The sequence below is a fragment of the Nycticebus coucang genome, chromosome 22 (assembly GCF_027406575.1).
Source record: "Nycticebus coucang isolate mNycCou1 chromosome 22, mNycCou1.pri, whole genome shotgun sequence".
In the NCBI taxonomy this organism is placed as follows: Eukaryota; Metazoa; Chordata; class Mammalia; order Primates; family Lorisidae; genus Nycticebus; species Nycticebus coucang.
Window position 1 is genome coordinate 14,053,782 of NC_069801.1, and position 22,839 is coordinate 14,076,620.

Genomic DNA, 22,839 nt, shown 5'->3' on the forward strand with positions numbered 1-22,839 from the left:
ACTAACATTATTTTGCAAGCTAGATGAACCTTAGGGAAGAAGACACAGTAAGGAAGTTGTCTCTTTCATATAAAGAAGAAATTGCTAACTATTATAATGTCTTAAAATGGAGATCCTCACATCTGGGGGATTCACATAAACTAAAATGGGGATTTATTCCCTGTGTTGGTCCACAGGAACCTGGATTCCCTTCTTCTGAAGACGCATGTAATATGCTGATTGTTTACATTGTTCATAATTATGGTCTGGGACCTCATTCTGGCCCAGGTTCTAAGTGCTAGATGGACAGGTATCAACTGCTCTAAGTATATTCCTCGGAGAAACTAGGGACCTCAGTAAACTTGCATTCCATAGCCACGACACGTAATGATCCCAACACACTCACCATCAGCTGATCCGTCATCTCAACTGCCTTTTCAACTGTATGCAGCTCACTGAGGGCTTGCTGGGCCCGGCTGCTGCTCCCCACTGCTGAAGCCTGCTGAAAGTTGGTCTGAATGGCGTCCATGAGGAAATTGAGCATGTCTAACACAAGAGGAGCGAAGGAGAAATTGGCCTGAGAAAAATTGAAATACACAAATGAAAAAAAGACAGAAAAACAATGGTTTATACTCAATAATCCTGCCAGTAGCCACCTCCAGAATCTAGTTTTCTCTAGGCATCATCTCATTTTAGCCATAATCCTAGGTTTGAGTCCAGTCAATATGCTGTTGTGTTACTGACTGTAGAGCAACTTTTCTAAACCAGCGGTCCCAGTAGTACTCTAAATGCTAAAGGCATCCGCCACATATAATTAGCTAACTTCTCAACTACATAGCTAGAATGGTTCTAGTTGTGTACTATCATTGGAAAAATGAGAAAATAATCACTCCAATCATTTTCTGCATTCTGTGCTTCAGATGAGGAACCCAGGCCAAGAAAGGGTTTTAGTTTTCACACAACTAAAATTGACTCTCCCACCGATCCTCCCTCCCATAATACTCCTAATACTCCCCAGTCACAAATCCTTTCCTAACGACTGTGAAAATGGGTAAACTTAGAGAAAATATGTCACCAGGGGGCCTTGTTGTCAGGCTCTGCACTGTCTATGCGCTGGGGACCACCAGGAAGCCCCACCTGGTTCTGCAGCTCCTCCCGGCAGCCCTCTACTGTGCGGCACAGGCTGCTCTTCTTGGGCTTCTCTTCATCAGCAACCTTTCCATCGCTGATGGTGACCTTGGCCTTGTCAGCTGGAGAAGTGCTGGCATGGCGCACCAGACTCTCTGAAACCCTGGGTTCACTCTGAAATGCTGACTCCTTCATGGTGGAGCTCATGCCACTGCTAGGAGTTCTCTTCACCAGTGCCTAGAGACAGATAATGTAGAAGTCCCTTAGTTCTTGCCACAAACCCAGAAGAAATACAGTCTAAGATCTTGAAGGAAAATCTTGCCCAAAGGAGAAAATAGCTAAGTATTTAAATGTTATCAAAGCCTAAGTTTGATCTTCATGGTATTCACCTAGTCTCTAACTTCTTTACTCACTAACAGCATTAAATCTTGATCTCAACAATTAAAACTGTGGGGTCTTACGAAAAACTAACTAGAAGATTTCTAAGGGCTTTGCTAGTTCTGATACTCTAAGTGAAGTGCTTAGACTGTGATTATACAGATCACTAGTGACAGAACCAGAACATACCCCTACATCAAGATACCATGGAGGGGACATGGGAATTTTCCGGTTCAGCTTAAGTATTTCTGTAACCCTGACATGTCATCCTTTATAGCTCAGTAAAGGTTCCAAATCTCTCACCAAGCAGCTGCCATCTTCCTTGGCCCCACAATCACAGAAAAAGGATCCATATTTGGCATAGGAAATCTCATGATCCTTGTGGCAAACTTTAGCACACACTGTGCATACACCCACCCCATCTACCATTTTGCAGGTGTGACAGTGGTACCTATGAAGAATAAGAACAAATAAATTAGCTCAGAAGTCACAATACTCAAGGCCCAGCAAACCCTCACCTGATAGGAAGAACTACTACTCTTACCAATGCTGGTTCATGAATTCTTTCTGTGTGATCGTAAAAGTGCAGAGCTTATTGCAAAGAGAATCTTCATCCTTCAAAAATAATAAGCCTTTTTAATCAGAAATATATTCCTCTACACAAATATCCACAAAACATACCTGCACCTCAGTCCCCTATGGAGAGTGAATGATTGGTTCATAAACAACCAATAGGAACTTGTCACAACTGCAAATGGCTAGCTAGCTGAAAATCTGCTGTAATTTTAGGTGAGTATGACCTTAGAGTTTTATGTTTAAGGAAAAAAAAAATTGTATGCTTTCTGTACAAGGGCACTCCCTTCATCCTCATGAAGAACTAATCCCTAAAATTCTATTTTGGATATAAAGACTGAGAGCAGGACAAGTGACTCTGGACTGGAGAAAGTATAAACTTATTAAAAAGACCTTCCTATAAGAGAGTAGATTGTTTGCTTTGGTTTGCTCTACACACCTACACTACTGGTGTCTGGTATTAGTTTTGTAAAATAGAAAAAAGGAACAAGGTCTGAGAAGTTTTAAAGCTCACAAAGGACCAGAAAAGAGAGCCAAAGCTAGGTAGAGGACTGGTCAGTCATTCCCTTGAGAGGTTAACTGAGAGGTTACTTAGTACTTACTGAATCCTCAGCCTGGGAGTCTTCCTCTTCCACTGCCAACTCCTCAACCCAGTCTGAGTCCACCTCAATGGCCCGCTCTTCCCCATCCACTGAGAGGTGACTTGGGCCTTGACCGTTACTCTGGCTCAGGGCATTTGTAACATCAGCCAAGTAAGACATAATGTGGCATGTGCACTCCAAGATCATCACGTGCTGCAAGAGAAGATCACAGCCCCACGGACACTTCAGTTCTCCACGTTTTGTTATGTAAACCATGTTTTCTCAAGCTTTTTCCAGTAAACCTTAAGATCACAGGAATGATATGAAAATAGAGAAGAAAAACAGTATGTTTTCCCAGCTCTTACCACTATGTCTACATGCAGCTGATCAGTAAATTGCACTGAATTGATGCATATTCATTCATTCTTAAGCACAAAGTCTTATAAGATGAAATAGAATTGAAATTAAGAGAATGGAGTAAAAATAGGGACTAAAAACACTCAAGAAAAGACCAGACAATAAGTATGAAGAAGATCTCATTAGAATTTTTCCCTTGCAATTAGCATTTGTTTTAGCCATTAGTGAAAGTCATTTTCATTATCAGGTTTTAATCAGGTTTTCTAATGCAGAAAAAAAGGAATGGCTTCAGAAATCAAGAGAAAAAATTTCCAGCAGACCACTACAGGTAGTTCATGCTCGCCTAAAACACCCAATAGCCAGGCCTCAAAGATTCATAATTATAAGTCCTTTTACTCTGTGCATTCTGACATTTCAGTACTGAAAGGATAAAAATTAGCAAGAAAGGAAGGAGAAATGAATGGTACCATGGTGGGTCTCAGAGTTTTGCTATTTGCTCTTAGCTACCTATGTCAGGTTCACGGATTGGGTAGGAGGGGAAATGCCTGAATATAAGATTTCTGTCCCTTTCAAACTCCTTTTCTCAAGACAGTGACCTTTTCTCAGGAAATTAAGCAATTCTAGGAGCCGAAGAGGTAAGTATGTAACCCCATCTAATGCTGACTTAGAATGCACAGTGCCAACGCCTGAGTATGGGACAGATTTCTATAGCACACTAATTATCTTACAATCATAGGAATTCACTGTATTTTAAGAAGGATTCTTTTATATATTGTTTATATCTTATTCGTCTCACTTCTTGCCACCTAAGAGGCCCCCGGGGCACACAGTTGGCAATTACAAACTTCTAGTTTTTTTTAGAACATCGGCCCTAACAATGTGGGCCGGCAGGGAACAGAAGTCAGTAGGGAAGAGACATTCCCATCTGCCCCCATTCCCTATGGCCATTCTCACTGCTCTTACCTTTCCATGCATCACATTGGCGTTCAGTTTTTCAACCACATTCTTCTGTGACAAGTATTTCTTGCTGTCCCAAAAAAAAAAAGAGAGAGGGAAGGGAGAGACACAAAATCATCTAAGGAACCAACGAAAGGAAGCATCTTTATGAACCTCAAGTCACTTTTAGGATACCCCAAAAACACTGTCCTACATGCTTTTGCTTTCTTAGAAAACCATGTAAGTATTACACAGTCACACAGCATGTAGTGGTCTGGTCATAAAACTATTACTGATTACTGGCATACTTTTCCCAAGACTTCACATATAAATAATGAGCTGGAAACTCTACTAAGAAAATGATAAAGTCGGGAGGCACCTGTGGCTCAAGAAGTAGGGTGCTGGCCCCATACACCATAGGTGGCGGGTTCAAACCCCGCCCCGGCCAAAAACTGCAAAAATAAAAAATAAAAATAAAGATGTATGTTTAAAAAAAGGAAGAAAGAAAATGATAAAGCCTAAAGTGATCAGAGTTACTGACTAATCCCTCAAATCCTAATAAAAAGGTAGAGATTCAAACTTCTTTTATACTCACCCTGAGTTATACTAAGAAAGTAACCTGCAAATACCTTCTTCTTCTCCAAAAGTAATACTATAACCAAGAGATAGAATCCTTCAATTTTATCATCTTACCATCTGCTCAGCCAGTCCACAGCAGCATTATGAAGTTGAAGGTGACCAGCACCTTGACCTGCACTGGCCAGGGTGGCCATCACAACCATGAGTTCAGGGAAGCCAGTCCCATCACCATTAGCCAGCATTTCTGTTGCCATGGGGGTCAGAGTGCCCAGAAGCACAGCACACACACCTTCCCCAACTTGGCTATTAGAAAAGAAAGAGCAAATTGGTGAGTCAATAGAAGTCTCACTTTCTGAACTTCAAATTTATAAGAATTAAAAGAGGTTTTAAATTAAATATCAAATACATGACTACCATATACCAAGCCCAGCACTGGACTTGGGCTACTAGAGTACAAAACATTCACTCAGGTTGCAACTAAAGGCCAAGTCATTCCCAGTTTCTCCATAGAAAAAAAATCAAGGAACTACACTATAATCCTTGTGTCTAGAGAGAGGAAGACATGAAAACATTAGAGATGCTAAGACTGATGCCTGAAGGAAAGACAGCTGCAAATATCAGCACATTTCTGGGGGTGACAGGGAAACACTACACAAATGCAATTGTTCTACCTGTTTTCCCGAACAATGTATGTGGTCAGTAACTGCAACAATTGCTGGTTCTCCTGAATGATATCCAGCTGATCAGAATCTTTTGGGGGTGATGTAGTCATGCGGGTGAGCCAGGCCTGCAGACGCACAGGTTCCACACACGCCAGCTGGGCCAGAGAGCCGCAGAGGTGCAGAAGACTTGGGTTAGGACTCTTCTCAGCTAGGAACAGACCAAGAGGCTAAGGTCAGTGAGGAATGGCAAGGGGGAGGTGAGGAAGGGGCAAATTATGAGCCAAGAAAGGGAAAAAGTCTTTAAGCAAGTTTTCAACTTCCTTCCAAACTTTCTCTGAGGGATTCTCTCCACTTGTTAGCATTTTCATGCTGTAGTTAAACTCAGGCAGACGATATGCACAGTATTAGCCGGACATCAAAGTTTCCATAAGAAGATTACTAAAAGCTGTCACTCACTCAGCTGGAAGAGTTTGGTGAAGAATTTCAAAACTCGGTTACAGAATTTAGCAGAGAGGTTCTCATTGGCGGTTGCCATCATGATCTGTACAAGTTCTCCACTGGGAGGAAGGAGGGGGAGAAAAATAGAAGAATCACATTAAGCCTCACATAAAAGGCATCCATTTCTATTTCTTCACAATCTCATCTCCTCTAGGAAAAATAGTCACTCGTGAGCCCGTAACACAAGGTGTTCATGAAGTCAACCCCCTCATCAAAATCCAAAGGAGCCAGCAATTGAATACCTAAGTCCTCCCCAAGGTACTGACACCTAAACAGGCCATGAGCATTCCCTGAGAAAAAATACCTAAATCAATATATAGTTTAGTACCTTGCTTCCAGGAGGCGTTAAAAAAAAATAGGTTCACTGAATAAAGCAAAACACAGCTCACCTGTCAGAGAAAAACTCCTCCATAGCTTTGCGAGCCTGGCTGCTTTCTAGTTGCTTTTCCAAATATTGAAGACATTCCTCCAAGATGGATTCATCCAGTCCACTGAAGATCCAAAAAAAAAAAAAGAAAACTGAACTACCAGTATTAAGATGTTTTAATACTTTCCTCACATTGATTTTTAAAAACCCAAAGTTTGTTTGCTTACAACAAGACCTTGAGGGCAATGTTAAATTTTGTTTTGTCAAAGCTTAGCACGAAGCCTGGCACACAGCAGGTATTCAATAAACACTGAATGAACTTAACAGTTCAATTTTATTTTATTCCCCCTTTTCCTAGGAAATTAAATAAAGGCACCTAAATTTCACAGTCCTAACACAGATTCTGCCTATGATTTTGTTTGGGAAGATGCTTATATGAATCATTTCTGCATAGCTAAATTCTCTGCAATTTCTTATCTATTAAAAAAGAAGAAAAGAAGAGGAAGTGGGACAAAGGAGGAGTTCTTGAGGAAAATGTGGAGACTCTCAACAACAAAGAGATAGGAAATCACAACCCCTGGACCCTTTATTTGTATAGTTCTAAGTTAGGAAAAGTGCAGTGTGACCGTTCTTTATGGCTCACCTACATCAACGTGACCTAAGATCTAACAATGCTATGGCATCTCCTAATTCCACTGATGATTCATTTCAGAAGTATGGTCACAAAAATATTAGAAACTAATTTTGGATGGACACAGTGGCTCACACCTACAATCTAGCACTTTGGGAGTAGAGGCAGGATGATCACTTAAGGCCAAGAATTCAAGACAAGCCTGGAGAACACAGCAAAAACCTATCTCCTCAAAAAACTTTTTAAAAGGCTCGGCGCCTGTAGCTTAGCAGTTAGGGCAACAGTCACATACACCAGGGCTGGCAGGTTCAAACCTAGCCCAGGCCTGCCAAACAATGACGACTACAACAAAAAAATAGCGGGTGTTATGGAAGGCACCTGTAGTCCCAGCTACTTGGGAGGCTGAGGCAAGAGAATCTCTTAAGCCCAAGAGTATGAGGTGGCTGTGAACTGTGATGCCACTGCACTCTACCCAGGACGACATAATGAAACTCTGTCTCAAAAATAAATAAATAGGGCAGCGCCTGTGGCTCAGTGGGTGGGGCACCAGCCCCATTTATCAAGGGTGAAGAGTTCAAACCCGGCCCCGACCAAATTGCAACAAAATAACAGCCGGGTGTTGTGGCGGGCACCTGTAGTCCCAGCAACGTGGGAGGCTGAGGCAAGAGAATTACCTAAGCCCAAGAGTTGAAGATTGCTGTGAGCTGTGATGCCATGGCACTCTACCGAGGGTGATAAAGTGAAATAAATAAATAAAAATAAAAAATAAAAAAATCAGCTGAGCACAGTGGCACACAGCAACAGTCTTAGCCAGTCGGGAGCTGAGGTGAGAGCCTCCTGTGTTCAGGAGTCCCAGGTTACAGTGACTGATTGTGCCACAGCACTACAGCCTGTGTAACAGAGCAAGACCTAGACAGTACTTATCTCAAAAAAACCAAACTAATTTTATCAAGCTCCTCTGCATATCTCATCACCTCTAGTACAGCACATGATAAGCACATGTTGAACTATTTAATTTTAAGATTCCAAATCTGAACATTTAAGCCTTCTATTTTCTTAATGCTTATTGCTAAGAATTAATCACAAAAAGAGGATTCCAAATAACTTTCTGCATATTTCCACATGAATGAAAAATGCACACAAATACAGAATCTTCTGTTGAAAAGCACAGTAATAATAAGTTATTAATTAATGCCATAAAGGTGGCGGCGCTGCTACACCGTACTGACCGCAGCAATAGGACACAAGTGATCCTTTCTGCCTCTATTCCATCAGGCTCACCTGTTGGGATCTGCATGGTTGGCTAAAATGTTGTAACAACCGGTTATCAGCTTCTCGTAAACACGAGCCAAGAACTCATCAGACTCCGCAGGGCCCAAGATCCGTTCCAGGGAGTTGCTACTGATTTCAGCAACACTCTCAGTGCTCGACTCCAGGAGAAGAGGTAGCAGGGTCCGGATTACCTGTGGCGGGTTCATCTCATCTGACCAACTGCAGCAAAGAAGATGAAACCAAGTTAATACACATATTCCAAAAAGCTGTTATAAGCCACGGACAGGGTAATTTATTTAGTAGGGCAAGGGCTTTTTCTCCAGTTTTTTTTCCCCTTGATAGCTGTTTTATACATAGATCTAGTCACACCATTTCATATTTTTTTCTTCATTATTATATCAGAAACAAAAACCATTTCCAAAAAAGAAAATTAACTGAAACCTAAGCAAGCAATGTATCCCAGATAAGCTTTCTAGAATAATTACCCAGAATCTGGATCACTTTTAAGGCAATGTATGACTTTATCTTATGACCTATGTACAGGAAGACAAAATAGTCTCTCCCCTGCTCTGCCCTACTCCCTACAATGGCAGAGTCTAATTCCCACATGATTCTGAAGAAGCATTACCAAATAATCTGTCATTACCACTTTAATATTTAAACTCAAAGTACCTTCAAGTCACAGTATGATTTAAAGCCAGCATGTTTTTTTGAAGTAGGTACTCTCATGCCCTTTGTATCAGAGTTAAAAATCATTCTAAGCTGGGGGCAGTGGCTCACACCTGTAGTCTCAGCTAGCTGGAAGGCCAAGGCAGGAAGATCATTCAAGGCCAGGAATTAGAGATAAACCTGGGCAACAGAGCCAGACAGCATCTCCAAAAAAAAATTTAAAAATTACCCAAGTGTGGTGACAAGCACCTACAGTCCCAACTACTCAGAAGCTGATGTGGGAGAGTCACTTGAGCCCATAATTTTGAAGTTACAATGAACTAAGATTATGCCGCTACCCATGTGACAGAATAAGACACTGTCTTTGAAAAAAGAATTATTCTGGGTGGCACCTATGGCGCAAAGGAGTAGGGCGCCAGCCCCATATGGTGGAGGTGGTGGGTTCAAACCCAGCCCTGGCCAAAAACTGCAAAAAAAAAAAAAAGACAAATAAATTATTCTAGGGAAGTGCTTGTACTTTACTCTAAAGCAACAGGTTCTATTTGCTAATGAAGCATACAAAAAAAGCATAGTTACAAAAATTCTCATTGTCCCTCAGTAGCTCCAATAGAACACAGCCCTTGGGTTCAGGATGGGTACTCACACAATAAGATCTCCAGTCAGCCTGACCAACGAGAGGAGGGTGTGCTTCAGGGAAGCAGCCAGAGGCAGACTTTGGCCACAAAGAGTCCCCAAGTGGGCAGCCTGCACAGCACTGATATAGCTCTCTGAAGGGATGGTGTCATTGGCAAAGGCATTGCGCTGAAAGGAAACAAATCAGATGTGAATGGATAGATCATCTTCCCTGAACAAAATTCTCACATGGAAAAAAAAAAAATGACATGAACTGAGATCCCAATGGCCTCTAATCAGTATACATTGTTATTTATCATGTGAGGGAAAGTGGAGTGGGGGCAAGGAAGCAATCAAGAAACTTTGGTTAGCACAAAGTTAATAGTTACACATTAAAAATATCCAATACAAATGATTAGAATATAATATATTTAACAGTAAAACCACTGTTTATCTGTAATGGCTGAGAAGGCTCTGGATTTTACAATGCACCTAGTCTCCATTACAAAGATCACAATTACCCTTGTACTCTAGTTCAGGGTGGTGTACTGAGGTCATGACTATAAAGCAGGGATAACAAGATTATAACAAGATTATAGTAGTTAGCTTTTCCAAAGGAATTTTTAGTAACAGATGAATCTGTTAATAGAGGTAGTTTGAGTAAAGCATACACAGAGTAAACACGCACTGAGAATTCATGTGCCAGAGAATGTGCTAGGCACTTTACATTTAATACTTTTTATTTATTTATTTTTTTGAGACAGAGTCTCATTTTGTCCCCCTTGGTAGAGTGCCATGGCATCATAGCTCACAATAACCTCAAACTCTTGGGCTCAAGTGATCCTTTTTGCCTCGGCTTTCCCACTAACTGGGACTACAGGTGCCCGCCAGAACACCTGGTCATTTTTAGAGACAGAAGTCTCAGGCTTGCTCAAGAGATCTTTCTGCCATGGTCTCACAGAGTGTTAGGATTATAGGCATGAGCCACCACGCTGGCCTTTGCATTTAACACTTTTAATCATCACATCCCAATATTTAATAGGTGAAGAAACTAAAACTCACAGAAATAAAGTGGTCTGTCCTCTAATAATACAAACTTTAAAAAAAAAAAAAAAAAAGACCACATGAGAACCACGTAGGTAATTAAATGCACTGATTACCAATTCAGCCATAGCAATGCTACTGGGGTATACGAAGACCTCTTGGTAGCATGTTTAAGCCTAATTCTTTTGGCTTAAGAACAGAATACAGAAGGGCTAGTGCTCAGCATTTCTACTCCAGAGACTCACCCAGGATCCAATGTTGGGAAACTCATTGGTATTGATGTTGTTCCAGGACTCACAAACAGCCTGCACCGATGATGGCAAATTCTGAACCAGTGTTGGACCTGGAGGCAACAGAAAGGACAAGGAATCAGCCCAAGAAAGGAACAAGAGAGAATTTTAAAAGCCAGGCCCAAATGCATAAAGAAACACTACAGCCGAAGCTGTCAAAATAATTATTAAAATAGCTTAGATGGATATTTCAATAGCAGTACTATGTCCAAGAACCAGCTAATTGCTTAATAGCTAACAATCTCAATTGTAAGGTTTTCATTTCCCATCATATTCACTTTCTAATCTTGCGAGTAAAGAAGACAACTGAAAATAAGATGCAAAGTGAGGTTGTGTCATTGCAAGTCAGGCTAAATCACCATTAAACATCCGCTCCCCTTCTATGAATAGGTATTACTTTGATCTTTTTTCTCCATAAGACAGATCTTGAGGGCAAGGATCACAATGCACATTAAGAACAGCATTCAATGAGGTAGTACTAAGTGAGACTATCTGAACAGTAAATGAGTATTTAAAGTGCAAAATTAAGGAAAATACAAATGGCTATAAATTTTAAAAGTAACTATTGCACTTAACTCCAATCCTACTCAAGGCTTTTGGTTTTCTGTACTAAATTTCCTCACCTCGGATCATTCCTAACCTCAGAAAGGTATTTTTCCAAGCACAAAGTAGCAGCTTGCTAGTCTTTCTAAAGAACACAGATCAGTGCTAAAGACAAAACAGCCTAACGCTTTATTTAGAACCAAGTAATCCTGGTTTAGATCCCAACTCCATCTCTTGTAATCCGTAGGATTTTGAACAAATAACTTCCCTACACCTCAGTTCCCTAATGAGTAAAAAGGGAATCACAGTAACACTTCATAGGGTTATTATGAAGTTCAAAACAAACAAACCTATGTATACGCTTGACATACAGAAAGGCTTTAATAAATGGTAAACGCCAATAGACAGGTAGAGAGGGAGGGAGGTACAAGTACTAGTAGTAATTAGTATTATTCAAGAGCGTGTCCATTCACTCACCCAGAGTGTTTGCCTTGCACCTACTAGAGCCAATAGCCAAAACAGCAGCAAAGCCTTGCAGTTTCTCCTTGGAAGGTTTATCAGTTGTTCCCTCTTCATTAAAGTTCTGTAGCAAATAGGCTCTGAGAAAAGAAAAGCGGGGGGATAGGTAAAGCCATGGGAATCTAATCCCATCACTAAAGAGAAACTAACCCTACACCAGTTTCCTAATCTATTAAATATAATTGACAGTGCTTGCCCCTTCCTGGTCTCATAAGAATTTCAATGGGTAACTATTTCCCAAAGAATAGCCCATCCTCTGAAACTGTTCCTAAAACACAATTCCATGACAAGTTTGGGAAACAGTAAATATTTCATCTATCTCCCTTCCCCCACCTCAGAAGATTAGCATGTATACAGCAAAGGCTCTGCGAAGTACTATATATTTAGCTAAGGAGTTCGAGACCAGCCTGAGCAAGAATGAGACTCCGTCTCTACTAAAAATGAAAAACTAAGGCAAGAGGATCACTTGAGCCAAAGAGTTTGAAGTTGCTATGAGCTACAACGCCACAGCACTCTACTGAGGGCGGAAAAAGTAAAAAAGTGAGACTCTGTCTCAAAAAAAAAAAAAAGATTTAATTTACCCAACATTTCTCACCTTAATTGCCTGAGAACGTCTATTAACAGTTCAGTTTGGAAAGCCCTGGCTTAATAGGCCAGATTAGAACCTACAAACTCCCTGGGGGCAATGACTTGGTCTGCTTTGGCTGCTTCCATAACCTTAGCACCAAGGAAAAGTACCTGGCATATAGCAGACATTCATATTAGTTATTTATCACTCATATTTGTTCCAAGATTTGCCTCAAGAAATAGCCCTTTCTCTAGTGTAAGGTATTAGTTAAGTTTTACAAAGTTCCAGGCCCCTTGCAGCATAAAAGCCTCATAAAACAGGAGCTAAACAGGAGTTCCTACAGGGACCAGATAAGTAAGTTTAAGAGGGCATGTGAAAGCTGCCACAAGGGGAAGCTACCTCTTAGCCCTGTCCATCACTGTCATGGGAAGTCGGGCCCAGTTTTGCCAGTTTTTCCAATTTAAGAAAAATGAGAAATCTCCACTTGTGAATTATCTCTCAGTTACTAAGTTATAAAATACTTAAACGTCATATAGACCAAAGTCTACAGGGCATGCAACCTGCAATGCCTATTTCAGAAAGAGCTGAATTTGAAAATAATTTCTAACTCATTCAGAATTTTTTTCTCTAGCTACTTATCATGAAATGCAAAAAACATTTAAAGAATTTCAACTCAGTTAATAAAGAAATGACAGTATTTAGATAGATTGCATTGTCTTTCTTTGTACCCTTCAAGTAAAATGCTAAAAATACTTAAAGAATTACAGAAATAAAACTTCCTGACTCCTCCTGCACCTCTTGAAAATTCCTTCCTCAAGCACCCCTTCATACTAAAGAAGAAAACATTGTACCGAGAGGAGAAAAACTTAAGCTGATGCAAACGAAAAATGTAAAATTCTGTGTCATGGGGGATCTGCACAAAGTGAATAGCGCTTGGACATCTCTGGGCAGGTGGAGCATCATACCTAGTGCATGATGCATAAGTGTCAATGAGTTGTAGCGTGGCTGGGAGCAGGTTCTTGGTGATCTCTGATGACTTATGAGGATCAGTCTCGGCAGCCATCTTAGAAAAATGCTCATCCAAAGAGACCTGGACCTTCGAGATAGCAGCATCAAGGGTGTAGATGGACTGCAGACTAGGGATTTCGTGGAGTTGCAAGATGGTGGTGCAGTCAATACTACAGAAGGATGAGATCTTTAAAAACATCCAAGACATTAATTAGTTGTGACAAAAGGCTACAGTGGGAAGTAAGCTCTGTGGTCATGGTTCCAACACTAACATACCTGTCGAGCAAAGTATTCCTCTACAATCTCAACATCATATTTCACTGAGCTACACTTGGTGGATGCCAGTTCTATGAGAGAGCCAGCATGTTCAGCCTTCATTCCCTGTTTGATAAGGTGATCCTATATGGACAGCAAAAGAAGTTTTTTAGGAGACTAATACAGACAGAGTTCAAAACTTTTGCTATCTTTAAATTTCCTGTAAGGACAGAACTCATTACATTGGCTTTGAATATTCTTAGCGGCAAACTCTGTGTTCCACTGTGGTACCTTTATCCAGTTGACATAGGAGCTGATCCGGAGGCGAGAAGACCATCGTAGAGTGTGTAAGATGTCACATTCACTCATCTCAGGTGAGTTCATGGCCAGCTGGTTCATGTAAGTTTTTGATGGTGGTAAAATCCCCAGGATCCTCCACAGAATCAAGAAGTAATATTGAAGAGCACAGGCCTCCTAGAAGAAGAAAAAACACGGAAATAGAACTTGGTTTTACCTCGAGATCTCCCCACCAATAAGAACTGCCCCAAATACAACTTTTTAAAGTAAAGTCTCAATTTTCAACTGAGTTTTGGCCCTTGAGTCTGCTCTCCAGACCTTTCTAAAGAACAAAGCCAATAATAAGGCAGAACATCATAAAACATATATACAGATAAGTCGTTCAATATTCTGCACATTTCACAGGTCAAAATGGCTGTCCTAAAACAACTTTGGCTCCTCAATAATTTACTAATTAGCCAAAAGCGATGAGAGACATTCTGTTTAGTGGGCCCACAATCAGCCAGCCCTTTCTATGGCATGGAATAGCTATTATGGCTTCTAGAAGTACAGAGACACATTCATAAGACCACAGAAAAATCTTAAGTGTGAGGCGTTCAATATCATGCATGAACCAGCATTCAGAGGAGGTATGTACAGCACTCAAGAGAGCCAGTAACTCTCAAAGTCACATTTCTCTCAATGAGAACCAAAACTATGCAAAAATGACAACATTACCTCAAAGGTAAACATAACCACTCAAACCACCCAGAAATACCAAAGGATCAATCAGTTTGCAAACAGGATAATAATACAATGATTAGATCTCAGAAGGGAATATCTGGGAGAAATTATCAAATATAGCCCAAAGTCTTAGGCTTCCCTGTGCTTACCAGGGCCGTTATGTTCTTGTTTTCCTTCCTCCTAACTGTGTCAAGCTGGGATCCAGCAGCAAGCAGGGCTGTCAATGCCGTATAAAGCTCATCATACTTGACAAGCTTGGAGAAAAGAACATCACACGCCTAACATCAAGAAAAACAGACAATCGTTGACTTTTTGAAATATTTTTTCCTATTGCCCATGCATTATCGCTTAACCTCATGATTGACAAAATATGCCATCTAATTATACTTGTTAACTCTCCTCACAACAAATTCCCATTCGGAGACCTCACTTGATTTATAAGTTACTATGAGGCAACTTTTTTGTCCATTAAAATATTTGCATGTGACAAATGCCAACAAAGAGAGACTTCAGAAATAACAGGTCAGAGGTGCCAACCACCAGAAAGGGCAACTTCTGTAGCAGAAGTGCAGCCCAGCAAAGAAATCTCAAAATAACATTTTCCTTTTAGAATAAGTTCAAATCCTAACAGAGACCACGTTCCCTTATTACAAAAAGTAAGTCATTCCCTTTTCCCCCGACAGGCTGACTTTGATGGAGACCATCTTGACCTGCAAGTAAATGGGGTTTTAAAATTCCTCATACCACCGAATCAAGTCGGTTCAAATCATCCTCTGAGGCTTCTGGGGACAGGACACAGTAGAATCTGGGTTGTGGTACAGCATCTGAAAAGTAATGTACTTATTACAAGAATGGTCTCATTCTCAACTCAGTCTAACAGATATAAAATGTAAAAGCTAAGAAAATACATTAGAACGAGGTTTCTCAACCTTAGTAATAACTGACATTTGGGCCCAGATAATTCTTTTCTGTGAGATGTTATCCTGTACACTATAAGAAATTTAATAGCTATCCTGGCTGCTACCCACTAAATACCAGTAGCATTCCAGAGTTGTATGACAACCACAAATGTTTCTAGAAATTGCTAAATGTCCCAGAGGGGGAGGGTGCAAAATCACCTTAGTTGAGAGGCATTGCTCTAGAAGTTAAATAAGGCATTTTACAATCAAATTAATCAACCAATTTTATCATTAGACTTACCATACATTAAACGCAAATGCTATTTCCCCAATATCAAAGGGACTAATAACAAGATGATAGCAAACTCATACTAAGGCTTCATGAAAGTTTCCACAAAATACGCTTAACATCTAATAATTAGATGTTACATAACTATCTAATTCTTAAATAGTAATGTGCAAGCACACATTAAAAATGAACACAAGATAGCCGGGTGATGTGGTGGGTGCCTGTAATCCCAGCTACTTGGGAGGCTGAGGCAAGAGAATCGCTTAAGGTCAAGTTTGAGGTTGCTGTGAGCTATGACACCATGGCACTCTACCGAGGGCAGCACAGTGAGACTCTGTCTCAGGAAAAAAAAAAAAAAAACACACACACACAAGAAATACCTCATCAAAAGAGCTGACAATTGGGCGGCGCCCATAGCTCAGTGGGTAGAGAGAGCACCAGCCACATACACTGAGGCTGGTGAGTTGGAACTCGGCCTGGGCCAGTTAAAACAATAATGACAACTGCAACAACAGCAAAACTGACAATTAACGTATGAGAGAATTATCTCTGAACAGTATACTACCAAGACCCACAAGGAAATTTAACTTGTGGGATAGAACCATATCCCTAAGAAAAAATGAGAAAAATTAAATTTAATCACTCAGAGTGGCAAGAATCTGCATACTGCACCCTAGACTAGATAATAAGGATTTCTAATTCTTGTGTCTCAATTTAAAAAAACAAATAAGTGCCGGATATGTGGGAGTATATTTCTAAAAATGTTTTGAATCATAGATAATTTGCCACCCATAGGGAGCAGACTAAATGAAATGACCGAAGATCCTCTCAGAATCTCCCAGCATCCAATTCAACCTTCCCAATGAGAATCAGTATGTCTGCTGGGCACAGTGGCTCACACCTGTAATCTAGCATACTGGGAGGCCGAGGCAGGTGGATCCCCTGAACTCAGGAGTTCAAGACCAGCCTGAGCAAGAGTGAGACCTCATCTCTGATTTAAACAAATAATAATAAAATAAAAATAAAACCAGAAAAATTTAGCCAAGCATTATGATGAGCACCTATAGTCCCAACTATATGGGAGTCTGAAGCAGGAGGATAACTTGAAGCTGGGAGTTTGAGGTTACTATAAGCTAGGCTACAGCATGCTAGCCTGGGCAACAGAGTAAGACTCTTGTCTCAAAAAAAAAAAGGGAGAAAGAGAATCAGTATGTCAGTTTCTTAGGGATAATCTTCCTTCTGACCTGATGAGAAATGCTTAGACCAGTTTTCTTCTACTTCTTTGAACCCATGATAGAGAGGGGTGGTCCCCCGGCGGCCACTGCTGTCCTGGGATCCACTTGCCCATCCAAAAGGAGGACTTAATAGATTATGCTGCACCTTTTAAAACAAAAAAACTCAAATTAAGAAAGATATACAGTCACTATTCAGCTTTTCACTCAGATACATCTATAACAATGGCCTGGTATACCCAAGGCTGGGCAACTCAAACCAAATTCTGTAACTTGTTTTTGGAAAACATTTTTTGATGGAGCACAAAGGGAATAGTGCTCAGTGAAACACTTTATGCAACACTGAACATAGTAACACTTAACTGACCCTCTTATCCTCAGTCTGGATCCTTCCATAAAGGCATTTACCAATCTATACAATTTACAGCTTGACCACCATTGAACCACTAACAAACACAAACTGACAGCCAAGGCTCCAGCCCTCTTTAAATGTCAGCACTCCTGAGGGTTTAGCCCCAGCCTTCAGTGTCCTTGCTATCCTCCACATACCTCATTGTCTCTCAGACCCAGGTAGAGCAGGGTAATGCAAGGAATAACTCCTGTGAACAGAGCCTACGAGCCAATTTTAACAAATGCACCAAATCAAGTTATCTACACTTTTCATTTCTGGCTAAACATAAAGTACAAGTGCACGCACGCAAGTCCCAGTGGTTCTCTTAATTCTACCCATGAATCTACCACAACAAACAACTGAAATCTAAAGAGAGCAGGTCATTTTGGCTTTGGATTGTAACTCCTAAGAAGAATAAAGTTCTCAATAACCATAAAGAAAAAAGAATATGCTGCTCTGTACCTGTTCAAACAGATACATAGGGGCTTTGGAGTACTGATGAAGCAGATAATCAAAGATGAGAAGTAGGCGAGCCAGGATGAGGGGCACAAAGCGCATCTGAGCGTCCATGCTGACACTCAACTCCTGCATGATCTGGACAAAAAGGGTCAATATGGCCCGCCGGCCTTTCTCAGTGAAGTTGTGAAAGATGAGAAGAAGCAGTTGCAGGTGTTCGATGTTCAAATCTTCTGTCTCATTGGGCACCACCCCTTGCAAGGCATTCTGCTTCATTGTAGACAAAAACCTAGCATAGAGACAAAAAGAATACACTCTGTGGGAAAAGTCAGACATCCCTCAAGAGTTACAAAGTCAAGCACTGGAAGAGTTACAACTTTTTAAACCCAGGCATTAAGATAATAAATTAAGGAAGGAAAAAAGCTACATAGTAAAGAAAAGATAAAAACTAAATTTTGGCTACAAAAAAGGTCAGACTCAGCCACAAAAGAAATTTCTAAGAACCCTTCGGTTCTCTCAACTGTGTCCCCAGTAGGATTAGTGCCCACCTTGCCATTCGTGACAACGGAATGAACTACGAGCTCCCTTGGGAAGTGCTGTTATTGTTGCTATTTAATTAATAAACCTGGGCAGGTAAAAGCCAATTCAATTACGTTTCTCTAAACTTGAATTCTATAATTTAATCCTAGTTTTGAGAGTTTATACTACAGGTTAAAATCGTTACATGATACAGTCAAAAATAACTCAAAAGATTGACTATGAGGCAATAAAAAAAGAAATACTATTCAGAGAACTTGTCAGTAGAGCTTTTATGCGAACGAGGAATGAATGTAGCCAACTGTTTCCACTGCCTTTGGCTATTAGGAAAGAGATTTGTGTTTTAATAAGGGTTTCCCTCAGTGCATCCCCCTCCCCCACATACCCTCCCAGCCTTTTTGCAAGATTCCACCAGGAAATACATAGTGGGTCTTTGCCATTCAAGGAGGTTTATGATTTCTCAAATCCAGCATTAGTTATTTGATCCTAGAATGGGGAATAGAAAGCAAAGCCTTTTAGGAAAACAAACTGCTTTGAAGACTTCTAACCATGTAAACAAAAATGGCAAATACAGGTCCATCTGAAGAGGATTTAGGTGATTAATCTGAGCTTCCCCCAAGGAAAAAAATTCTCTAAAATTTGTCCAAAAAAGACCACAAGTCACTCTAAGTGCTTTCATGTTGAAAGCAAAACAACGAAGGACAGAATTGGCTTCTCTGTCCCATCTTTTCCCATCTTTCAAAAAACCAGGTCAAGATAAAATTGGTTATGTTCAGGATTCAGATTCTAGCAAATAATTATAACCAAATCTCCCATGTGCAACAGGAAGACTGTTTGCAGGCCATAGTTTGCATATTTGTTTTTTCAGCAGCATACTTCCTCCAACTCCCTACCACTCTTCTACCCTCCCCACTTTAAACACTGTCATCATAGTAACTTCTCAAAGCACATCGTAACTACAAAGAAGTCAAATTTAAAAGGGGAATAACCTCTCTACAGGTCTTCTCTTGGAGGTATCTTACCTGTCCCAAACTTTAAGACATTCAGGGACATCAGGATCACCTTGAGCGCCAGCTTTGTGCTGCCAGATAAGCAGAAGGCGTGAAAGCACAGAGAGGCTTTGAGGGTGAATGTACAGGGGCCAAGGGCCCTCAGAAAAAGGAGCGACTCCCAGCTGCTGCAACAGTGTGTTCTGACGAGACAGACATACAAGAAACCATTAGGATAAAAACAAGGATAAGGCCAATAGGTTACTCACGCTCGCTGTTTGTGTTTTTAATACTAGACAGAGTACTTTAAAGATAGAAGAATATGAGATTCAAATTTAGAAGTAGTTTTGAAAAAGATCATTTACTTCGACAAACAGAAAAATGTAAATGTAAACTTACTGATGCAACCCCATTAAAACTAAAGTCAGAGATGGCATCCTTAACAAAGGAGAAAAGCACTGATAGCAGAATTGGGATAATTTTTTAAATGGACAAGAAAAGTTGGTCCTTTTGAAGAAAAGGAGCCAAGCTATTACAACTGAAATAGCTAACATTTTCTCTTTCATAACCAGTTATGTAATTAAAATAACACCCAAAAGGAAAGATCAAACAACTTATAGATCCAACAACTTGTATTAACAGTATTGGTAGAGAAATCGTGCCTGTAAGATGTCAAGGTCCCTAGAAACAATCAAGGTTCTTGCCTGCAGTTGTAACATGCCTTTCAAATGAGATTCATTTTCAGCTCAGTTATCTAAGCTGCAACTTATCTTCTCAAACACACACACACGAACTGAGCAGGATGCCAGTAGAAAACCAGACAAATGCCTGCTTTCTCATTTGGCTCCAGAAGACACAAACTGTGGTTACTGCAGGATGTAGGACAAATTTCTAAATCTGCCAAATTAAATTATATTCCTATAATACATCCTCAAGGACCCCATTCCTTGGAAATGAATGTTACTCAAAATGCTGCCAACCTCAAGAGCAGTGCACATGCACTGGACAGTACCATAGTAGCTAAGCGCTACACACACACACACAGACACACAGACACACACACAGAGACACACACACAGAGACACAGACCCACCCACACACACACACACACACACACACAGAGTGGTCATCACAATGAATGTGCAGGGCAGTGACGGGAGGTGAGAGCTTGGTGCTCCATGTCACTGATGAAGCAAGGTGAAGAATACAGCCAAAGCCACAAGGTCACTAAGTGGTGAAGCCAGGATTATCTTTAAAGTCCATGTTCTCAACTATATGGTCAACACATCCATACACAACACCTCAAAATTCCTGGCTCCAGTGAAATCATGCAAAAGAGATAAACCTAACCTGAACTGTATTAACTATAGCACAATTCTAATGGGTACATATATTCCTTATAATGTTATTTCTACAATACATTTTTAAGTGGGGTCTTTTGTTTGTCTTCATCCTAGGTCACCTTCATGAGCCTCAGACCCATAAGAAATGAGCTAATCCAACAGGAACTTGGTTTTCCACTCCCACACCAACCCTTACCAGCTCTAAGTAAGGTGACTACCTTTCTAAGAAGTGAGACTGCACCACAGTAGGTACAATGGCACGGTACATGGCAATAGCAGCAAAGCCCTGTGCAGCCACGCCCCCCTCCACCTCTCCTCACTGCTGGTAGACTCCAGGGGTTAGCCTCAGCCTTCAGCTCCCTTCCTATCCATCCAGCTCATCGTTTCTCATTACTTCAATAACTGCCCCTTGCTGACTAATTCCCAAAGCAATATTATCAATCAATCTTTAAGCTCCTAAATTTCAGACTCAACATTTCTAAGCCTTTTCTAGAAACTGATAGAAACTTCATTTTTAAAATGAAACTCAGGAGCTATCCTACCTCTAAACTAACTCCCCTTCATGACATCCCTGTTTCTATTAATGAAAACAGCATCCTTCTAGTCTCATGTCTTGAAACCCAGGCAGTATCTAAGATTCCTTCCTTTCCATGCCTTTCAACCCATTCAAATAACCTCCCAAGATCTCTGCAATATGGCCTTTATTTACACCATAACTCCCTCTTTTTTCATGATCCCATGCTAATTCATGTTATTTTTATTTTTTCAGCACTTACAAAAGTACATGGCACATAGTAGGTGCTTAGTGAACATTTCATGAATGAATGAACCTAGATAATGCAATAAAAATAATATTAAATAATAATAAAAGTAAAAGGATAGCAGCTAACATGTAGTAGGTACTAGTACCATATGCCAAGCACTATTTGGTGGGGAGTTCAATATCATTAACACAAAATTTTCCATTTTACATATATAGTTCTGTGCCATTAAGTATATACATATTATTATGCAACATTTACCACCGTCCATCTCCAAAGCGTTTATCTTTCCGAATTGAAATATTGTAGCCATTAAACTTCACCCTTACGAACATGGGCATACAGATACGTATTTGTTCAAGTGCCAGTTTTCATTTTGGGGGGGAGTATATAATTACTGGATTATATGGTAATTAATTCTTTTTCTTTTTCTTTTTCGTTTGAGATAGGGTCTCCCTATGTTGCCTGAGCTGGAGTGCAATGGCCCTTCACAGGCACAATCACAGTGCACCACAGCCCCAAATTCCTGGGCTCTTCTCACCTCAGTCTTCTGAGCTGGGACTGTGGATATATACCACCACATGGTCATTCTATGCGTAACTTTAGTGAAATTGCCATACCATTTTCCACAGCTACTACATCCATTTCACAATCCCACAAGCAATGCATAAGGCTTCTACTTTCTCCTTGTCCTCATCAACATTTCCATTTTTTTGATAACTGCCATCCTAATAAGTGTGAAGTACTATCTCACTGTGATTTGGAGCTAGGCACTACTTTACACACTTGTCATGTCCTAGTTCACTTAATAGCTACTGATGCTCTGGACCTCCATTTTCTCCAAGGCCCATTTTACCACCATAAAAACACAGCCAAGTGGCTTTCTGTTTTTTCAACTCTTTCATATGGATTTTTAAGATTCTGTAGTATTTTGTCCCAAACAATGTGGCTATCTCTCTCAACCAAAGTGAACCATTCTTTGCGCCCTCCACATGCAGCATCTTAAGCACCGTACCTTCTTTGCTGTTGCCTTTCGCTCCCTAGTGGCATCCTAACCTTACACACATGCCACAGCCTCTCTGAAGTCCCCACCTTCCCATTCCCCTCAGCCCTGCCAATCACACAAAAAGCATTCTCTTTCTTCTTCCAACCTCCACTCTACTCGACACTGAACAGATTCTGTTAAATTAGCTACCAAACTCTTTGGCAGGTACCAAAATGTACCTACCAAACTCTATTCTCAGACAATAGGAACTATGTTTCACCTTTGATTACCTCAGTGATATTCTTTGCTCCTACTATATGCTATTACTTATGAAATAAAGAGTCTAGATTTAACCTGGTCAATAGTGAGATGCTATCTCTACAAAAACATTAAAATCTTAGCCAGGCAGGGTAGCTAACACTATAGTTCCAGCTACTCAGGAGGCTAAGGGAGGAAGATAGCTTGAGCCCAGGCATTTGAGGTTGTAG

The 22,839-nt window shown here is 40.5% G+C and overlaps 1 protein-coding gene across 5 annotated transcripts in view; it reads right to left on the reverse strand.

The window, feature by feature from the left end:
• The window catches only part of UBR4 (ubiquitin protein ligase E3 component n-recognin 4), a 140,282-nt gene that overhangs the window by 83,392 nt on the left and 34,051 nt on the right, over window positions 1-22,839 (reverse strand). For all 5 annotated transcript variants that reach the window (XM_053576398.1, XM_053576401.1, XM_053576399.1 and 2 more), the window contains exons 18-39: window positions 19,296-19,465; window positions 17,743-18,025; window positions 16,902-17,037; window positions 15,214-15,293; window positions 14,619-14,747; window positions 13,741-13,923; window positions 13,471-13,593; window positions 13,152-13,381; window positions 11,577-11,698; window positions 10,512-10,609; window positions 9,254-9,411; window positions 7,951-8,160; window positions 6,061-6,162; window positions 5,630-5,730; window positions 5,183-5,381; window positions 4,626-4,814; window positions 3,960-4,023; window positions 2,661-2,852; window positions 2,030-2,100; window positions 1,789-1,936; window positions 1,117-1,344; window positions 386-556 (exon numbers count right to left, since the gene is read on the reverse strand). In XM_053576398.1, the coding sequence (XP_053432373.1) occupies window positions 386-556; window positions 1,117-1,344; window positions 1,789-1,936; window positions 2,030-2,100; window positions 2,661-2,852; window positions 3,960-4,023; window positions 4,626-4,814; window positions 5,183-5,381; window positions 5,630-5,730; window positions 6,061-6,162; window positions 7,951-8,160; window positions 9,254-9,411; window positions 10,512-10,609; window positions 11,577-11,698; window positions 13,152-13,381; window positions 13,471-13,593; window positions 13,741-13,923; window positions 14,619-14,747; window positions 15,214-15,293; window positions 16,902-17,037; window positions 17,743-18,025; window positions 19,296-19,465 (3,387 nt within the window). The remainder of the gene's footprint in view (window positions 1-385; window positions 557-1,116; window positions 1,345-1,788; window positions 1,937-2,029; window positions 2,101-2,660; window positions 2,853-3,959; window positions 4,024-4,625; window positions 4,815-5,182; window positions 5,382-5,629; window positions 5,731-6,060; window positions 6,163-7,950; window positions 8,161-9,253; window positions 9,412-10,511; window positions 10,610-11,576; window positions 11,699-13,151; window positions 13,382-13,470; window positions 13,594-13,740; window positions 13,924-14,618; window positions 14,748-15,213; window positions 15,294-16,901; window positions 17,038-17,742; window positions 18,026-19,295; window positions 19,466-22,839) is intronic.